Source organism: Myxocyprinus asiaticus, chromosome 31 (assembly GCF_019703515.2).
Source record: "Myxocyprinus asiaticus isolate MX2 ecotype Aquarium Trade chromosome 31, UBuf_Myxa_2, whole genome shotgun sequence".
Taxonomy (NCBI): Eukaryota; Metazoa; Chordata; class Actinopteri; order Cypriniformes; family Catostomidae; genus Myxocyprinus; species Myxocyprinus asiaticus.
In genome coordinates, this window is record NC_059374.1 from 26,532,130 (window position 1) to 26,546,878 (window position 14,749).

Here is a 14,749-nt window from a genome sequence, read left to right on the forward strand (position 1 = left end):
AATAAAATCTTGCGTAGGCCTAGCCCACCTTTGTCAATCGGCCTATGTAATTTATTGAAATGTAATTTGGGACGCTTACCATTCCAAATGAAAGACTTTGCTATGCTATCAAATTGCTTGAAATAAGAGAGGGGCACATCTACAGGGAGACATTGTAGCAGGTAGTTAAATTTTGGAATACAATTCATTTTAATAACATTAACCTTCCCAATCATAGATAAATGTAACGAAGTCCACCTGCCCACATCACTCGAAAACCGTTTTATTAAGGGGTCAAAATTAACTCCAACTAAATCACACAAATTTGCTGGAAATAAAATACCCAAATACTTAACGCCCGGTTTGGGCCACTGGAAAGCACCCGGCTGGAAAGCCGTTTCTGGGCAGTACGCTGTCAGAGCCAAAGCTTCGGATTTAGACCAATTGACTTTGTATCCTGAAAACTTGGAAAAGGAATTAATAATTCTGTGGAGGCAAGGCATAGATCTAATGGGGTCGGAGACAAATAATAGAATATCATCTGCGTAAAGTAAAAGCTCATGCGCCACACCTCCCACCACCACCCCTGGAAAATCATCCTCCTTTCTTATCGCGGTTGCTAATGGCTCCAGGGCAAGACAGAACAATAATGGGGAAAGAGGGCAACCCTGCCGGGTGCCCCTATCCAGAGTAAAATAATCTGAAATTAATCAATTTGTTTGAACCGTCGCTACCGGGTGTCTATAAAGTAACTTAATCTATCCAATAAACATATTCCTGAACCTGTATATTTCCAAAACCTTAAAAAGATAATCCCATTCTACCATATCAAACGCCTTTTTTGGCGTCAAGTGAGATGGTAGCGACCGGAGACTGATCATTCGCTACTGACCACATGATATTGATAAAACGCCTAATGTTATCAGAAGAACTACAGCCCGAATAAACCCCACCTGATCTATATGTATAAGTGATGTCATAACTTTACTTAATCGATTAGCCAAATTTTTTACATCTAACTGGATCAGGGAAATTGGACGGTAACTTTTACACTCGCTTGGATCTTTGTCCTTTTTAAGAATCAGACTGATCCGGGCTTGTGTCATGGTTGGAGGAAGCTTTCCATTCTTTAATGACTCTGTATAAACTTCTAACAAAAGTGGAGCCAGTTCTGTAGCATAAGATCTAAAAAATTCAGCAACAAAACCATCTGGCCCCGGAGCTTTGCCTGTAGATGGGGACTTAATTACCTCGTCAAGCTCCTCCAAGATTATCTCAGAATCAAGACAATTTCTTTGCTCAGTCGTCAGTTTAGAAAGTTTTAATGGTTCCACAAAGTTTCTAATATCTTCATCAGTAGACGAAGATGTTGAACTATAGAGATCAATATAGAATTCTTTAAAAGCATTATTAATATCAATGGCCGAGGTAAATATTTCATCACCAGCAGATTTCACTGAGGGAATGGTAGCCAAAAGCTTCCCTGCTTTGTCCCCTGACTCAAAGTATAACTGTCTTGCCCTGAATAACCAAAACTCCACTTTCCACGACAAAATAGCATTATATCTGTATTTCAATCTAGTCAATTCTTTGAGGCCATCAGACGACATTCAGCGCTTCAGCTCTGCCTCTGCACTTTTAATATTCTCTTCCAACTCCACGAGTTCACGTGCTTTGGATTTTTTGGTGAATGAGGATACTATATGATCCGACCCCTAAGAACTGCCTTAAGTGCCTCCTAAGCCACGCCCACAGAGGATACTGAGGACCAGTTGGTCTCCATATAAACATTGATTTCGGTCTTTAACATTTGTTGGAAATCAGGATTTTGCAACAGGGATACATAAAAGCGCCAACTATATGATTTATTTTTCTCCGTATGTGGCAACACCTCTAAACTCACCAGGGTGTGATCTGAGACTAAGATGTTTCCAACTGAACAATCAACAACAGATGAAATGAGGGACTTATATATCAAAAATAAATCTATTCTAGAATAAATCTTATGGACTGATGAAAAAAATGTATAGTCCCAAACAGATGGGTTCAAAAGTCGGCAAATATCCGCAAGACCAAGATTTGTACTCATCCTGTGAAACATCACTGTTGCTCTAGGGGGCTTACACACTTTTGCTTCACTATGATCAAGGACTGAGTCCATCAAAAGATTAAAGTCTCTTCCCAATATTATATTGAATGTGTCATGTTTTAATTAAAATTATTTAATTATTTATATTCCGAATTGAATTTACCTTAATAAGCCTTAGTGTAATGCATAGGTTTTATTTTGCATGAAAAGGAGTTTACATTTCTACTGTGAGCTTTTCTTTATTATGATCATGAATATACAGTACATTGTATAGTGCATTTCAGGTTGAAATTCTTTGGTTTACCTCAGTCATGCAAGTACTGAACTGAATGCCAAACAAGTCATTTTCATTAGAAGTAATGATACACACAGGGAGAACAAACTCTAAACATAAATGTTTTATTGTTGGTTTCTTAAAGTTGAAATATCTTTGTTTTAATCTGCATCATATTTTGACACATCGGATATATTTGCATACAGTCAGCATTCTAAAGAGGATAGTAGTTATCATGAGAAATACAAACACATGTTGCATTTTTAAAATTTGTATATACTGTAAAAAACAAACAAACAAAAAAAAGTCAATTGTGCCAAAAGCCACGTCAGACCTCTCAAACACACATTACAGACATTATTGGCTAAAACAGTACAATGTTTTGAAAGCACCACAGAGACACAGTGTTTACACTCAAGGAAGTCAACACATCAGTATTTTTTACATTGAAAAATTACTCAATGCACCATTAAAAAGGAGTTAGGTTTAGCAGCTATTAGTCTAAAGAATGTCTGTTAACATCCAAGCCAGGAAGTGGTTTTATCAGCTCCAATAATTTCCTGTTGTTTGAAGTCATATTTGTACACATCTGAGCCAACAAAGAAATGAAGAGAACCTAAAAAAAAAAAAAAAACAAACAAACAAAAAAAAACAACAGGATTATGGAAATAAATCTTAAAATAAAGTTGTGATTTAACTGAAACTACATAAATAAAAGGTCAAGGAAAGAAGATGTGATAAAGGTGCACTCAGAAATTTTTTCCCCTCATTAAAGGAATAGTTCACCCAAAACTGAAAATGCTCTCATCATTTACTCAGCCTCATGCCATCCCAGATGTGTTTGATTTCTTTCTTCTGTGCAACACAAACAAAGGTTTTTAGAAGAAAATCTCAGCTCTGTAGGTCCATATAATGTAAGTGAATGGTGACCAAAACTTTGAAGCTTCAAAAAGCACATAAAGGCTGCAGAAAAGTAATCCATGTGACTCCATGTGAAACAGTGGTTTAATCTACTGTATGTTTTCTGAAGCGATCCAATCAGTTTTGGGTGAGAACAGACCAAAAAAAAAATTTTTTTTTTACTATAAATCTTTACATCAGCAGTCTCCTCAGCAATCATGATTTCAAGCTCGATTACACTTCTTAGCACCATCAAGTGCTCTGCGCATCTATCAAGGTAGCCTACAAGGTTAGTGAAATCAATTACAAAGCTTCAGAGGACATGGATTTAACCACTGGAGTCTTATTGATTACTTTTATGCTACCTTTATATGCTTTTTTGGAGCTTCAAAGTTTTGATCACCATTCACTTGCATTGTATGGACCTACAGAGCTGAGATCTTTGTTTGTGTTCGTCAGAAGTAAAATAAATCATACACATCTGGGATGGCATGAGGGTGAGTAAATGATTATAATAATTTTCATTTTTGGGTGAACTATCCCTTTAATAACATTTTAAAAAAGAAATGAACAGTACTTTTGATTTTTGTTTATAATAACATACACTTACAAGAGCAGAAGACTCCAGTCATATCAACAGCTTAATAAAAGCTGTTTTATTTTACATGGAGTGGATCACCTCATGGGAGCCGCCATGTTGTGATCACTAGACCAGCCAAAAACTATTCACATTATCTCGGTAAATCCCCTGTTATTCAACCCTTTCATTAGCTGAAATGCTTATAGTGCATTTCTATAATGGCATTGGTAACTGAAAAAGTTTGCTCTAGCACAGTGGTTCTCAACCTTTTTTTGATGAACACCCACCTACTTCATTCCCTTACCAATAAAGACCAATAATATTGCATATTTTGTCCCACTGAAATGCTCATTCTACATTACAGCATTGATTTTGAGTTGGATGTAGATGTAAGTTTACTCATATCAACAACAATAAGGTTAACTATAACATCTATAAAAAAGTAAACCAGTTATTTTTTCTTACACAAATGTTTTCGCCTATTTTTTAGGATTTACACATTTCTATTTCATCTTAAAACAAATAGTGTATTTTGCATTTGCCCTTTTGAAAATGTACATTTATTCATTAATTATTTATTTTTTATAGTTTTATCAGTGGTATTTGTAACAAGACCATAGTAAGCAAACACATAGAAGCATGGATTTTCACTACTGTGGTTAAATGTAACATGATTTCTATAAAACAAACTATAGCATTTTTTAAATTATAAACAGTAGACCTACTCTAAACAATAACAATAAATACAAAATATAAATATTTATAAGTTGTAACAAAAATGTATTATATTCCCTTACACCCCTAATGTAGCCTATGATAAATTTAATAGAGCTGAATTAGTGATATGATATTTATTATCAATTTATTTCTCCCTAAAGTACAGTTAATGTTACTATAGTAAAATCAAGGGTGGTGATGTAGAATTCTGTGCTGAATTCAAATGGTTTCCGCTTCTTGTGCCTTGCTTCTCACTGATTCTCGCAAAGCTGCGCGTTTAAGAGCTCGAGACCGGTCTGCGAGTAAAAACGCACCTTCTTTGCACTCGCACTGCTCTGTCCATTGAGCCGTATCCATCTACAGAGCCATACAGGTGCATTAACCGAGGTTGTGCCTCTGCCTGTGTATTTGACGCTGCTAAACCGGATACTTCAGATGTGTCACTAGACAAATGCATACCAACCCGTATAATTGAGAACCAACTGATATACTCCAAGTCTAGATAAACGTTTTAATGCAAAGAGGAACTTGATGATAGATGTCATTATTATGACTGATAAACGCTCCCCATTTGTAACCTAATGCCCCCTCTCTACTAATTTGCTCTCAGCACCCCCTGGCATCCTTTGAATGCCCCCATTGTGAACCCCTGCTCTAGCATAATGATGCATCCACATCCTGCTGGGTGTCAGTACAAGCCGAAGGCGACATATTTGCCAGCGGAACATAAACAAAAAATTATTGAGTGCACCTTTAAATAAACACACACTGATTATAATAATGAATAGCAATATGAACCCTAATCTAGTACCCACCATCTTTATAAAGCGCTGCACTTATGGGTCCATTTATTCCTGGGAAATCATCAGAAATGTTACGAGGGCTTGAGTCGTTCATAGTCTTGTAGTGTTCATTATACCTGGGGTAAAACATCTCCAATATAAGTCATGCAATTAGAAGTGATTTGAGCTATAATTTGCTGTTGAATCTTTATAGATCACCTCCAGTACAAGTGCTCAGTGAAGAACAGAGTGTGCACAGTTTTGTGAATGTGGACCGCAGCATCTATCTGCGGTACCCATGATGGGAACCCCAGGCTGCTGATGTTTTTTGTTCTGAATTTTACTTGGGATCCTTTAACAGTCCAGAAATTGGTCCCTGTGTTAAAGACAATAAAAGGCTCATGAATTGTTTAAAAGCTTGAACGTAATTCAGAGGTGCATTACTTTTAACAATCTCTGTACCATTGAACAGATAGGCTGTTGATCGCTGTGGCACCCAATACGCAGAGTCGATCTTACGATCAATATTTGGCATAAAATTGCTGATGGGTCCTTCCTTTATATCATTTTGGTTATTGTGCTTGATCCACAAGTACCTGAAAGGGTACAATTAGAGTTTATATTTATATTTTATATTATAATACAGTATCATAAAGTCTTTGCATGTGATATAAGTGAGAGACATTTATTCAAGAGCAATAATTTCATTATTCTTACTGTTTTATATACTTGACACTTTTTTTTTAAATGTTTTTTCATGCTGTTGTGTTTGCTTGCATGTCTAGTTAATAACACGTTTGTTTTGAAAAGACATGCACACATTTTGGACAATAAAGTTTCTAAACAAAATAATAATAATAAAATGCTCCTCATAGCAACACATCAAGATGCTTCTAAATTAATACTAGAGGACCTTTAACAAAGACCATAACTTAGAATATTCACAGACAAAAAATGAATTAAAATAACTGTTTCAAAAGCTTCTATATTATTGATCTTATTTTTGTCTTCAATATAGTTGTAAGAGCCAGCCAACTCAAGTAAGAAATCAACTTACTTGTCCCTGAAAAAGAAAATAGCTTCTCCTACAGTAGTCACTGCATCAAAAGTCAGGTCGGCATTGCACATGTCCTTTAATGGTACAGGGAAATAAGAACCACTGTACCAGGGGTTATTGGGATAACTCCAACTAAATCTTGAAGATGGAGAGGGCTGTTTGTTCCTTGGACCTGTTGAACACAAAGAACATTTCAATGTGATCTCCCACAGAAAAGTGGAAAACTGTGACATTATAATAATTCACAGTCATAGACTGAGACGTGATTTATGTATTACCATATAGTGTGTTGATATTTATGATATCTTCACTGGAGAGAAGATTGTATGTTTTTCTATGTTTGTATGTTGGATACATCACTGATTCTGGGTTTTGCGAGTGTTTCAAACCAAGTGCATGACCAAACTCATGTGCAGCTACCAGATACAGGTCAAATCCTGCAGATAAAAGACAGAAAACCTTTGTTATTGACTTGTCCATCAGCGGTTCTCAACTGGTTGGTCACAACCCAAAAATGAGTGACAGGTTTGTTCTTATAGGGACTTGGACAGCAAGGAAAAAACAATGCTAAATGCAAGTAATAAAATGCAAACAACCCATACAATCATGCATAGCTAAGATAAATAGACTTATAAATAAGCAAATCTTATACATTTTTAAAAGGATCATGAAATGCTCTTTTTTTATAACTTTATTATCTTCCCTGAGGTCCATGCTAGTAAAGTATTTTTTGCATTAAAACAGTCATAATTTAGTAATATATGATAATTTTCCACCCTGTTTTTGGCCCTCTGTCTGAAATGCTCGGTTTTGGCCTAAGCGCCTCCTTAAAACTTCACCGTAAACGCCCACTGTAATGATTGGATAACATCTTGCAGCCCCTTGAATACAGCCGTTTTTTTAAACTCAATCGGAAGAGAATGAACCAGCTCAACAACATTATAAAACTAAATGTCAGGGTTTACACATAAAGCACATCCAACACATTGCATCCGAATATATTAAACTGTTCATCTCAAGCACTACTGTTAACACTCTGTCTACACCGGAAGCAAGAGTCGCGTCAAAAGCAATAGAACCCATTATAATCAATGATGCTGTCTACCATGGAAGCATCCGTTGCGGAACGTTGTGTTGCGTCGACAGCAAACAGATGTCCCGTTCCATTTTGCACTGCACGCGGTGGCATGGTTTAGAAGGTTTGTGTTAACGCGCCTGGTGTAAACAACCTCAAGCCGTTGCGTCAACGGACGCTCCCGGTGTAAACAGGTTGTCAGCACTATAAACAGACCACAGTCTGTCATCACAGTCATGACATATGAAATATTCATGAATTAAACTGTTTACTAACGGTTTTTACAATCGTGTCCGAGTGTTTTAACTGCCCCATCCTTCAATAACAGTTCCTTTGCAAAGACTGAATCATATTGGTTTGAGCCGAATATACAATCCACTCTAAAATACACTGAAAACACATCCACATCCAGTATCATTCTTTCATGTTTTCATACACCAACAACTAAAAATAGCGCAGATGGGCTAAAGAACGCATCCATGACAGAGAGCTTCTCCTCTTAAGAGTTGTAACTTGACACCACGTCTTTTAAAAGCGGCCCGAGATATGTATCAAGTGGTCAAAGACGTCTGTCTGTGCATGTTTATGTAGAAAAACATTTAAATCCAGACAGGCACATGAAGGTGTCCTGCGTAAGTCGATTTACGATGAATCTCCCATGACAGGCCCCATCTCTCTCCTCTTCAACTTTGTGACTGTCTGACTGAGCACCAGTGGGTGGGGCTGATTTTCTCCCCTTTTCTCTCCAATTTGGAATGCCCAATTCCCAAGTCCTCATGGTGGCATAGTAACTTGCCTTGTTTTGCATGACACCGCGGAGACTCACAGCACGGGAGGCTCATGCTACTCTCCGTGATCCACGCATAACTTACCATGCACCCCATTGAGAGCGAGAACCCCTAATTGCGACCATGAGGAGGTTACCCCATGTGACTCTACCCTCCCTAGCAACCAGGCCAATTTGGTTGCTTAGGAGACCTGGCTGGAGTCACTCAGCACGCCCTGGATTCGAACTCGCGACTCCAGGGGTAGCAGTCAGCTTCAATACTCGCTGAGTTACCCAGGCCTCCTGACAACCCCTCATTCTTAAAAAACATGACTATAGAACTACAAAAGGTAGGGAAGAAAATACAACCCAGACTACGTTGCAGTCAGGGTAAACATGGTTTGTGCTAACTACAGTGTGTATTGCACAGTGAATTATTGACCGAAGAGAGCATGAAACCATTAAAAATTAAATAACATTTTGAAATTGAAATTGTCAATTTTCCAATTCAGCCACTGTAGTGTTATTAGTTTAGCATTATATGCATTATGCAGTTCATGGCAATATTAATGCATTTAAAAGGAATTTTGGTTACTTTTGTACAATAAATGTTTGTTATTTACTTTGAAATAATGATTAAAAAATACAACCTTTAGGCCCAGCTGTCCACGCTTCAGCTTCGTCAAAGTGAACGTCCCCACCAATGTCTTCCCCTGGGCCAAAAGCGTGAGCCAGTGTGCCTTCAGGACCATCAAAAGGGAAGGAGTCACCATGTTCTATGTGTATGGAACATGGCCAAATAAACACATGAAAAACAACCTTCTACATGTGAGAATGTGCACGCAACAGAGACGCTAGCTTACCATTACTTACAAACTCCACCATGATATCTGCCTGGTGAGAGTATGACCTGAGAAAGGTAAGAGGGCTGGCCTTTGCCCATACATCCAAAGCCAATGCAATCAGAGAGTCCACTGTATTCACTGGTAAGTCACTGGTATACCTCCCAACACTGTAAGAATGTAGCCCTCACATTATTGTACATGGTGAGTCATCATTATCACAAATATGAGTATTTCATATGGTTTATTCAACAGTTACTGTTACTTCTGTTGCTCTTATTTGATTCAACAAGCAGCATTCCAAGAATGCTGATATTTAAAGGTGCTGTAAGTTATTTTAACTGTTCTAGAACTTTACATTGCAAAAAGCAACAGTAGCCTAATAGCGTTCTTATAATTACAACCGTCAAACTTATTTTTTCACTGTTTACAGTGACAGAGACAGGTGTGATATTTCATTGCACCTATTTCATTCATATCTTTCAGGAAATAGGGCAATTTTCTGCTTGTCATTTTGTTAAAAAAATCATTTAATATAACAGCTATGACGATTCACTGTCACTCCGCTTGCTCGGTAAAACGCAACAGTTGGACCTGATTTGGCTTCATTTGGAACTATTTTCATTAGGAGCAAAAACAGGCAAGGTAACTGATTATATTGTGTCTGAAATGTAAATTACTCAGTAGTAACGTCTGCAATTGTGCTGTTGTTATGACTTTCAATACAGGGTTGAGGAGTAATGGAATTCATGTAACAGGATTATGTATTTAAAATGCTAAATTTTGGTAGCTGTATTCCATTACAGTTACAATTCAAATTGGTAATCAGAATACAGTTACGTTCAAAAAGTATTTTGATTAATGAAGAGACCTTTGATATTAGGGCAAAGATGTACTGCAAAAAACTTATTCTTGATGATAATTTTTGCATTGTTTTCCTGCAAAAATTTATAAAAATCCTCAAAACAAGATACATTTTTATGAACTTGTTCTATAACAACACTACATAAGATATTTGGGCTTTTTTCAGAGAGTATATTTTTAATATAAGTGTATGGTGCCTTACTGTACTGGCTGATTTTTTTTTTCACTTGTTATTAATTTGTTATTGGGTTACTGACCTTGCGTAATCTAATCTAATGGAATATGTTACAAATTACATTTTACAGCATGTATTCTGTAATGGAATACATTTTAAAAGTAACCCTCCCAATCCTGTCAATACAACAGCACTCTTGATGTGTGATATTGCTTAATTAACTTGTTTAATATAAATAAATACAGTAATTACCCATAAGTGATGAGGTTTTTCCTCCACCTGTTACCACGTCTGTGACTGTAATCTTCCACATCTGAGACACCACATCTGGGTGTCCTCATCACTACAAGCGTCTCCGGGTTTAGGGTACCTGTTCTGTTGAGTCCAAAATAACTCTGCATGTCCTTCAATTTGGAAGAGAAAGAGGGACGACTTCTCCTCCTGCGGCCTGTGAGATCTGCCTGGAAACTGTAGAATCGCTGCAGGTATTTCTGTAAAAAAAAAAAAAAAAAAAAGAGCAGGAACCACCACAGTGAGTATCAATTTGCAGCTTTCCCTCCTTCCTGTGTTTAATCCACCTGGTAGGCTGGGTAAGCTCAGCCCTGTCATCTGTTTGCTTCTCAAAAGAAAGTCATCTGCTTAAAAGGGATAGTTCACACAAAAATCATTTACTCATCTTCATGTTGTTCAAAACCTGTATGACTTCCTTTCTTCAGTAGAACACAAAAAGAAATGTAATGTAAGCCTGTCACCATTCAGTGAGAAACAGATCAATATTTAAGCCCTTTTTTACTATAATTCTTCACTTTCACATTCTTCTTTTATTTCTTTGCCAATTCATGTTCTTTGTGCATATCGCCACCTACTGGCAGAAAGGAGAATTTATAGTAAAAGAGGACTTAATATTGATCTGTTTCTCACCCACACCTATCATATCACTTCTGAAGACATGGATTTAACCGCTGGAGTCATATCGAATACTTTTTTGCTGCCGTTATATGCTTTTTGGACCTTCAAAGTTCTCACAATGTATTTGACCTACAGAGCTGAGCTATTTTTCTAAAAATCTTAGTTTGTGTTCTGCAGAAGAAAGAAAGTCATACACATCTAAGATGTAATGAGGATGAGTAAATGATGAGATTTTTGGGTGAACTATCCCTTTCACTTTCATATATATATATATATATATATATATATATATATATATATATATATATATATATATATATATATATATAAGATGCAATAAAAGTCAATAGTGACTTAGCCCACTGTCTATTTTTGTGTTCCATGGAAGAAAGAATGTCACTCAGCTTTTTGGAATTACATGAGGGTGAACTAATACTTTTGGTTGCAGAAACATTGGATTTGTCCGATATCATTTTCATTTTATAATGCCAGTAGTTCAAAGTTATGTTGTTTGACACGATAAAAGACAACTGATATTTGTTATTTTGTACCTAATTGACATTTGTACCATATATATATATATATATGCTCATATATGTAATTTGACTGAATAAATATAGAAAATAAACTACTAAGGTTACTACTAATAAAATATCTGATAGTGAGATTAGATGATAACTGTAAAAGTTTCACCAACAAAGATATATCTCTGGAATTTTCCTCATTAGAGCAATTCAAATATCATATTATGTTAGTAACAGTGTATACAGTAGATTGTAATGGCAGTGTATGTATGACCCCAGTAATGGCAAACAGGTATGAACATTTGAAGGACTTACAGTTGCCAGAGACAGGTCATTCTGAGCAGGTGTCGTTGGATGGACTGATCCATTATCTTCCCTGATATCTGGTAAAGGTGTTAACCTATACTGACCAAAAAGACCAAAGGCAAAAACGAGACAGAGCAAAACCTGCATCTCCTCTTTGCAGACCACAGCAGCTTCTGAAAATGGCCAGTCCAAGGAGACATAGAGTTGAAAATCTAAGCTGATGGGAATGAATGCTTTTTAACGTATTATTATGACTCAGACGTTGCCAAGACCAGGAAAACCTCAAGCTAAGGGAGTGGTTTGCTCTGGTCACACGAAAAGCGGGATCCTGTGTAAGATGTGTCAAATTATATGCATCAAAGACATTTAACTTAAAAAGCAATTTCTAAATTTCATATGGGATTGACTGAGCGGTATCTATCATATTTCCAGCTGTATTCATTGGCCAATGAAATGTCTCTTATATTATCTTGCCCTTGTGTTAGAACAGAATTAGACTTGAAAAGCATCTGAAGAATGCCAAACCCCCCCACCCCACCCCACCCCCCCAATAAAAAAAACTTGAATGTCTGCAATGTTTTAAATTGTGCATTGCTACTTATATCTGAGATCTGCACCACTTATTCAAGAGTGCACAATTATTTCCTTTCCTACCTTGGAAATGGGGCAGAATACTATACAGTGGATGATTTATTGCAAGACCATTTGTGTAAATATTTTTAGGCGACAGCAATTTGTTTTCCGAGTGTTCACTTTTTTCTTTCTGATGCAATCAGAATGATTTATGATTACAAGATTATAGTTTCAGCAAAAGTGTAACATCTTTCATGTTGTATATTCAATGTTCCAGTGACCACATTGTCATTATTATATTAACTGCAACAATATTCAATATTTGAAGCCTTTGGTCAACATAGCTTCAAAGTGAAATTAAATTTGTTTCTTCGTCACAAGACATCCTGCGGTGTAGGATTCTGCAAAGGGCAGACATTGCATAAACCCCTGTAAAATTGCTTTTTTAGTGTGTAGTGCTTAAAATAGGTGACTTCAGTGAGTAGGAGGATAGTTTTAAAGATACATGTAATTTCAAGTTATGGTCCAAAAAATAGCAGAAAAGGAATTTTTGTAAAGTAGATGTAATTGTGCGCTTACTGTCTTTCTGCCATAAAATGCTAAAGTGTCTAATTGAAAAATTGTTTGTGGTGAGGCAAATAAAACATTCCTTGTACAGTCAGACTTGATGTGTAGCAACATAAGTTGACCCCAGACAACCCGCAGAGGGATTGTTTAGAGGGGTGGATTACGTTTTTTTCTCACGTTCATCAAACATAAAGGCCAAAAAGGGAAAAGAAAAACACATCATGAAACATGCAGCAGCATTGCTCTTCTTGTACGCACTAAACCTCATATGCTTGCCAAGAGCCCTGCCAGAGTTTCTTAAAGCAAGAGGAAATAGCAAGTTGAAATGTAATTTCAAACAGATTGTTTAATACCTCAAAGCTTTTACAAATATCTTTAATAACCCATCAAGCGTCACCTGTTTGAACAGATCTAACATTTAAAGGGATAGTTCACCCCAAAGATCTGTCATCATTTACTCACACTCATGTCATTCCAAAGAAGTTTATGGGTACCAGGGTATGTCAAACATGCCAGAAAGGTAACGAGCACTATAAAAGCATCATAAAAATACATTACACAAAGCCATATGATATTTATGAGTTAGAAATAAACTGAAATTTATTCACCGAAAATCTTGACTTCAAAATCATGGCTCAAAAGCCATGGTCAACATTTACTTTCATTGTATTGAAAAGTGCAGCTTTGAAATTCTGCTATAAATTTCTCCTTTTGTGTTCCATGAAAGAAATAAAGTCCTGCAGATTTTGAAAGACATGAGGGTGAGTAAATGAAAATGATCTCATCATTTACTCACCCTCATGCCATCCCAGATGCATATGACTTTCTTACTTCTGCTGAACACAAAGATTTTTAGAAAAATGTCTCAGCTCTGTAGTTCCTCACAATGCAAGTGAATGGTGACCAGAACTCTGAAGGTCCAAAAAGCACAGAAAGGCAGCATAAAAGTAATCCATAAGACTCCAGTGGTTAAATCAATGTCTTCAGAAGCTATATGATAGGTGTGGGTGAGAAACAGATCAATATTTAAGTCCTTTTTACCTCCCTGCCCAGTAGGTGGCGATATGCACAAAGAATGCGAATCGCCAAAAAAAAAAAAAAAAAAGAAAAAAAAAGAAGAAGAATGTGAAAATGTTACTGGAGATTTATAATAAAAAGGACTTAAATATTGATCTCTTTCTCATCCACATCTATCATATGGCTTCTGAATATATGGATTTAACCACTGAAGTCATATGGATTACTTTTATGCTGTCTTTATATGCTGTTTGGACCTTCAAAGTTCTGACAACCATTCACTTGCATTGTATGGACTAACAGAGTTGAGGAGTTGAAGAAAAATCTTCATTTGTGTTCAGCAAAAGAAAGACAGTCATACACATCTAGGATGGCATGAGGGTGAGTAAATTATCAGAGAATTTTTATTTTTTGGTGAACTAAAAATGCATTCAGAAAGTATTCAGACCCCTTCATTTTATTCACATTTTGTTATGTTGCAGCCTTATGCTGTTATGAACTGCCTGCAGAGCTCAGAGACAGGACTGTATCGAGGCACAGATCTGGGGAAGGCTTCAAAAAAATTTAGGCTGCATGAAGGTTCCCAAGAGCACAGTGGCCTCCATAATTCTTAAATAGAAGAAGTTTGGAACAATCAGGACTCTTTGTAGAGCTGGCAACACAGCCAAACTGAGGGGAGAAGGGCCTTGGTAAAAGAGGTGACCAAGAACCCAATGGTCACTCTGGTTGAGCTCCAGAGATCATGTGTGGAGA

The 14,749-nt window shown here is 36.7% G+C and overlaps 1 protein-coding gene across 1 annotated transcript; it reads right to left on the reverse strand.

The window, feature by feature from the left end:
• Nucleotides 1–2,605: 2,605 nt before the first annotated feature.
• On the reverse strand, nt 2,606–11,990 carry mmp20b (matrix metallopeptidase 20b (enamelysin)). Its single transcript, XM_051666179.1, has 10 exons — nt 11,849–11,990; nt 10,353–10,591; nt 9,083–9,231; nt 8,870–8,995; nt 6,657–6,815; nt 6,379–6,550; nt 5,784–5,917; nt 5,541–5,697; nt 5,355–5,458; nt 2,606–2,958 (listed from the first exon to the last, which is right to left on the reverse strand). Exons 1-10 carry the CDS (start codon nt 11,984–11,986, stop codon nt 2,858–2,860), a joined length of 1,479 nt encoding a protein of 492 aa, XP_051522139.1. The 5' UTR covers nt 11,987–11,990; the 3' UTR covers nt 2,606–2,857.
• Between the last annotated feature and the right edge of the window lie 2,759 nt (nt 11,991–14,749).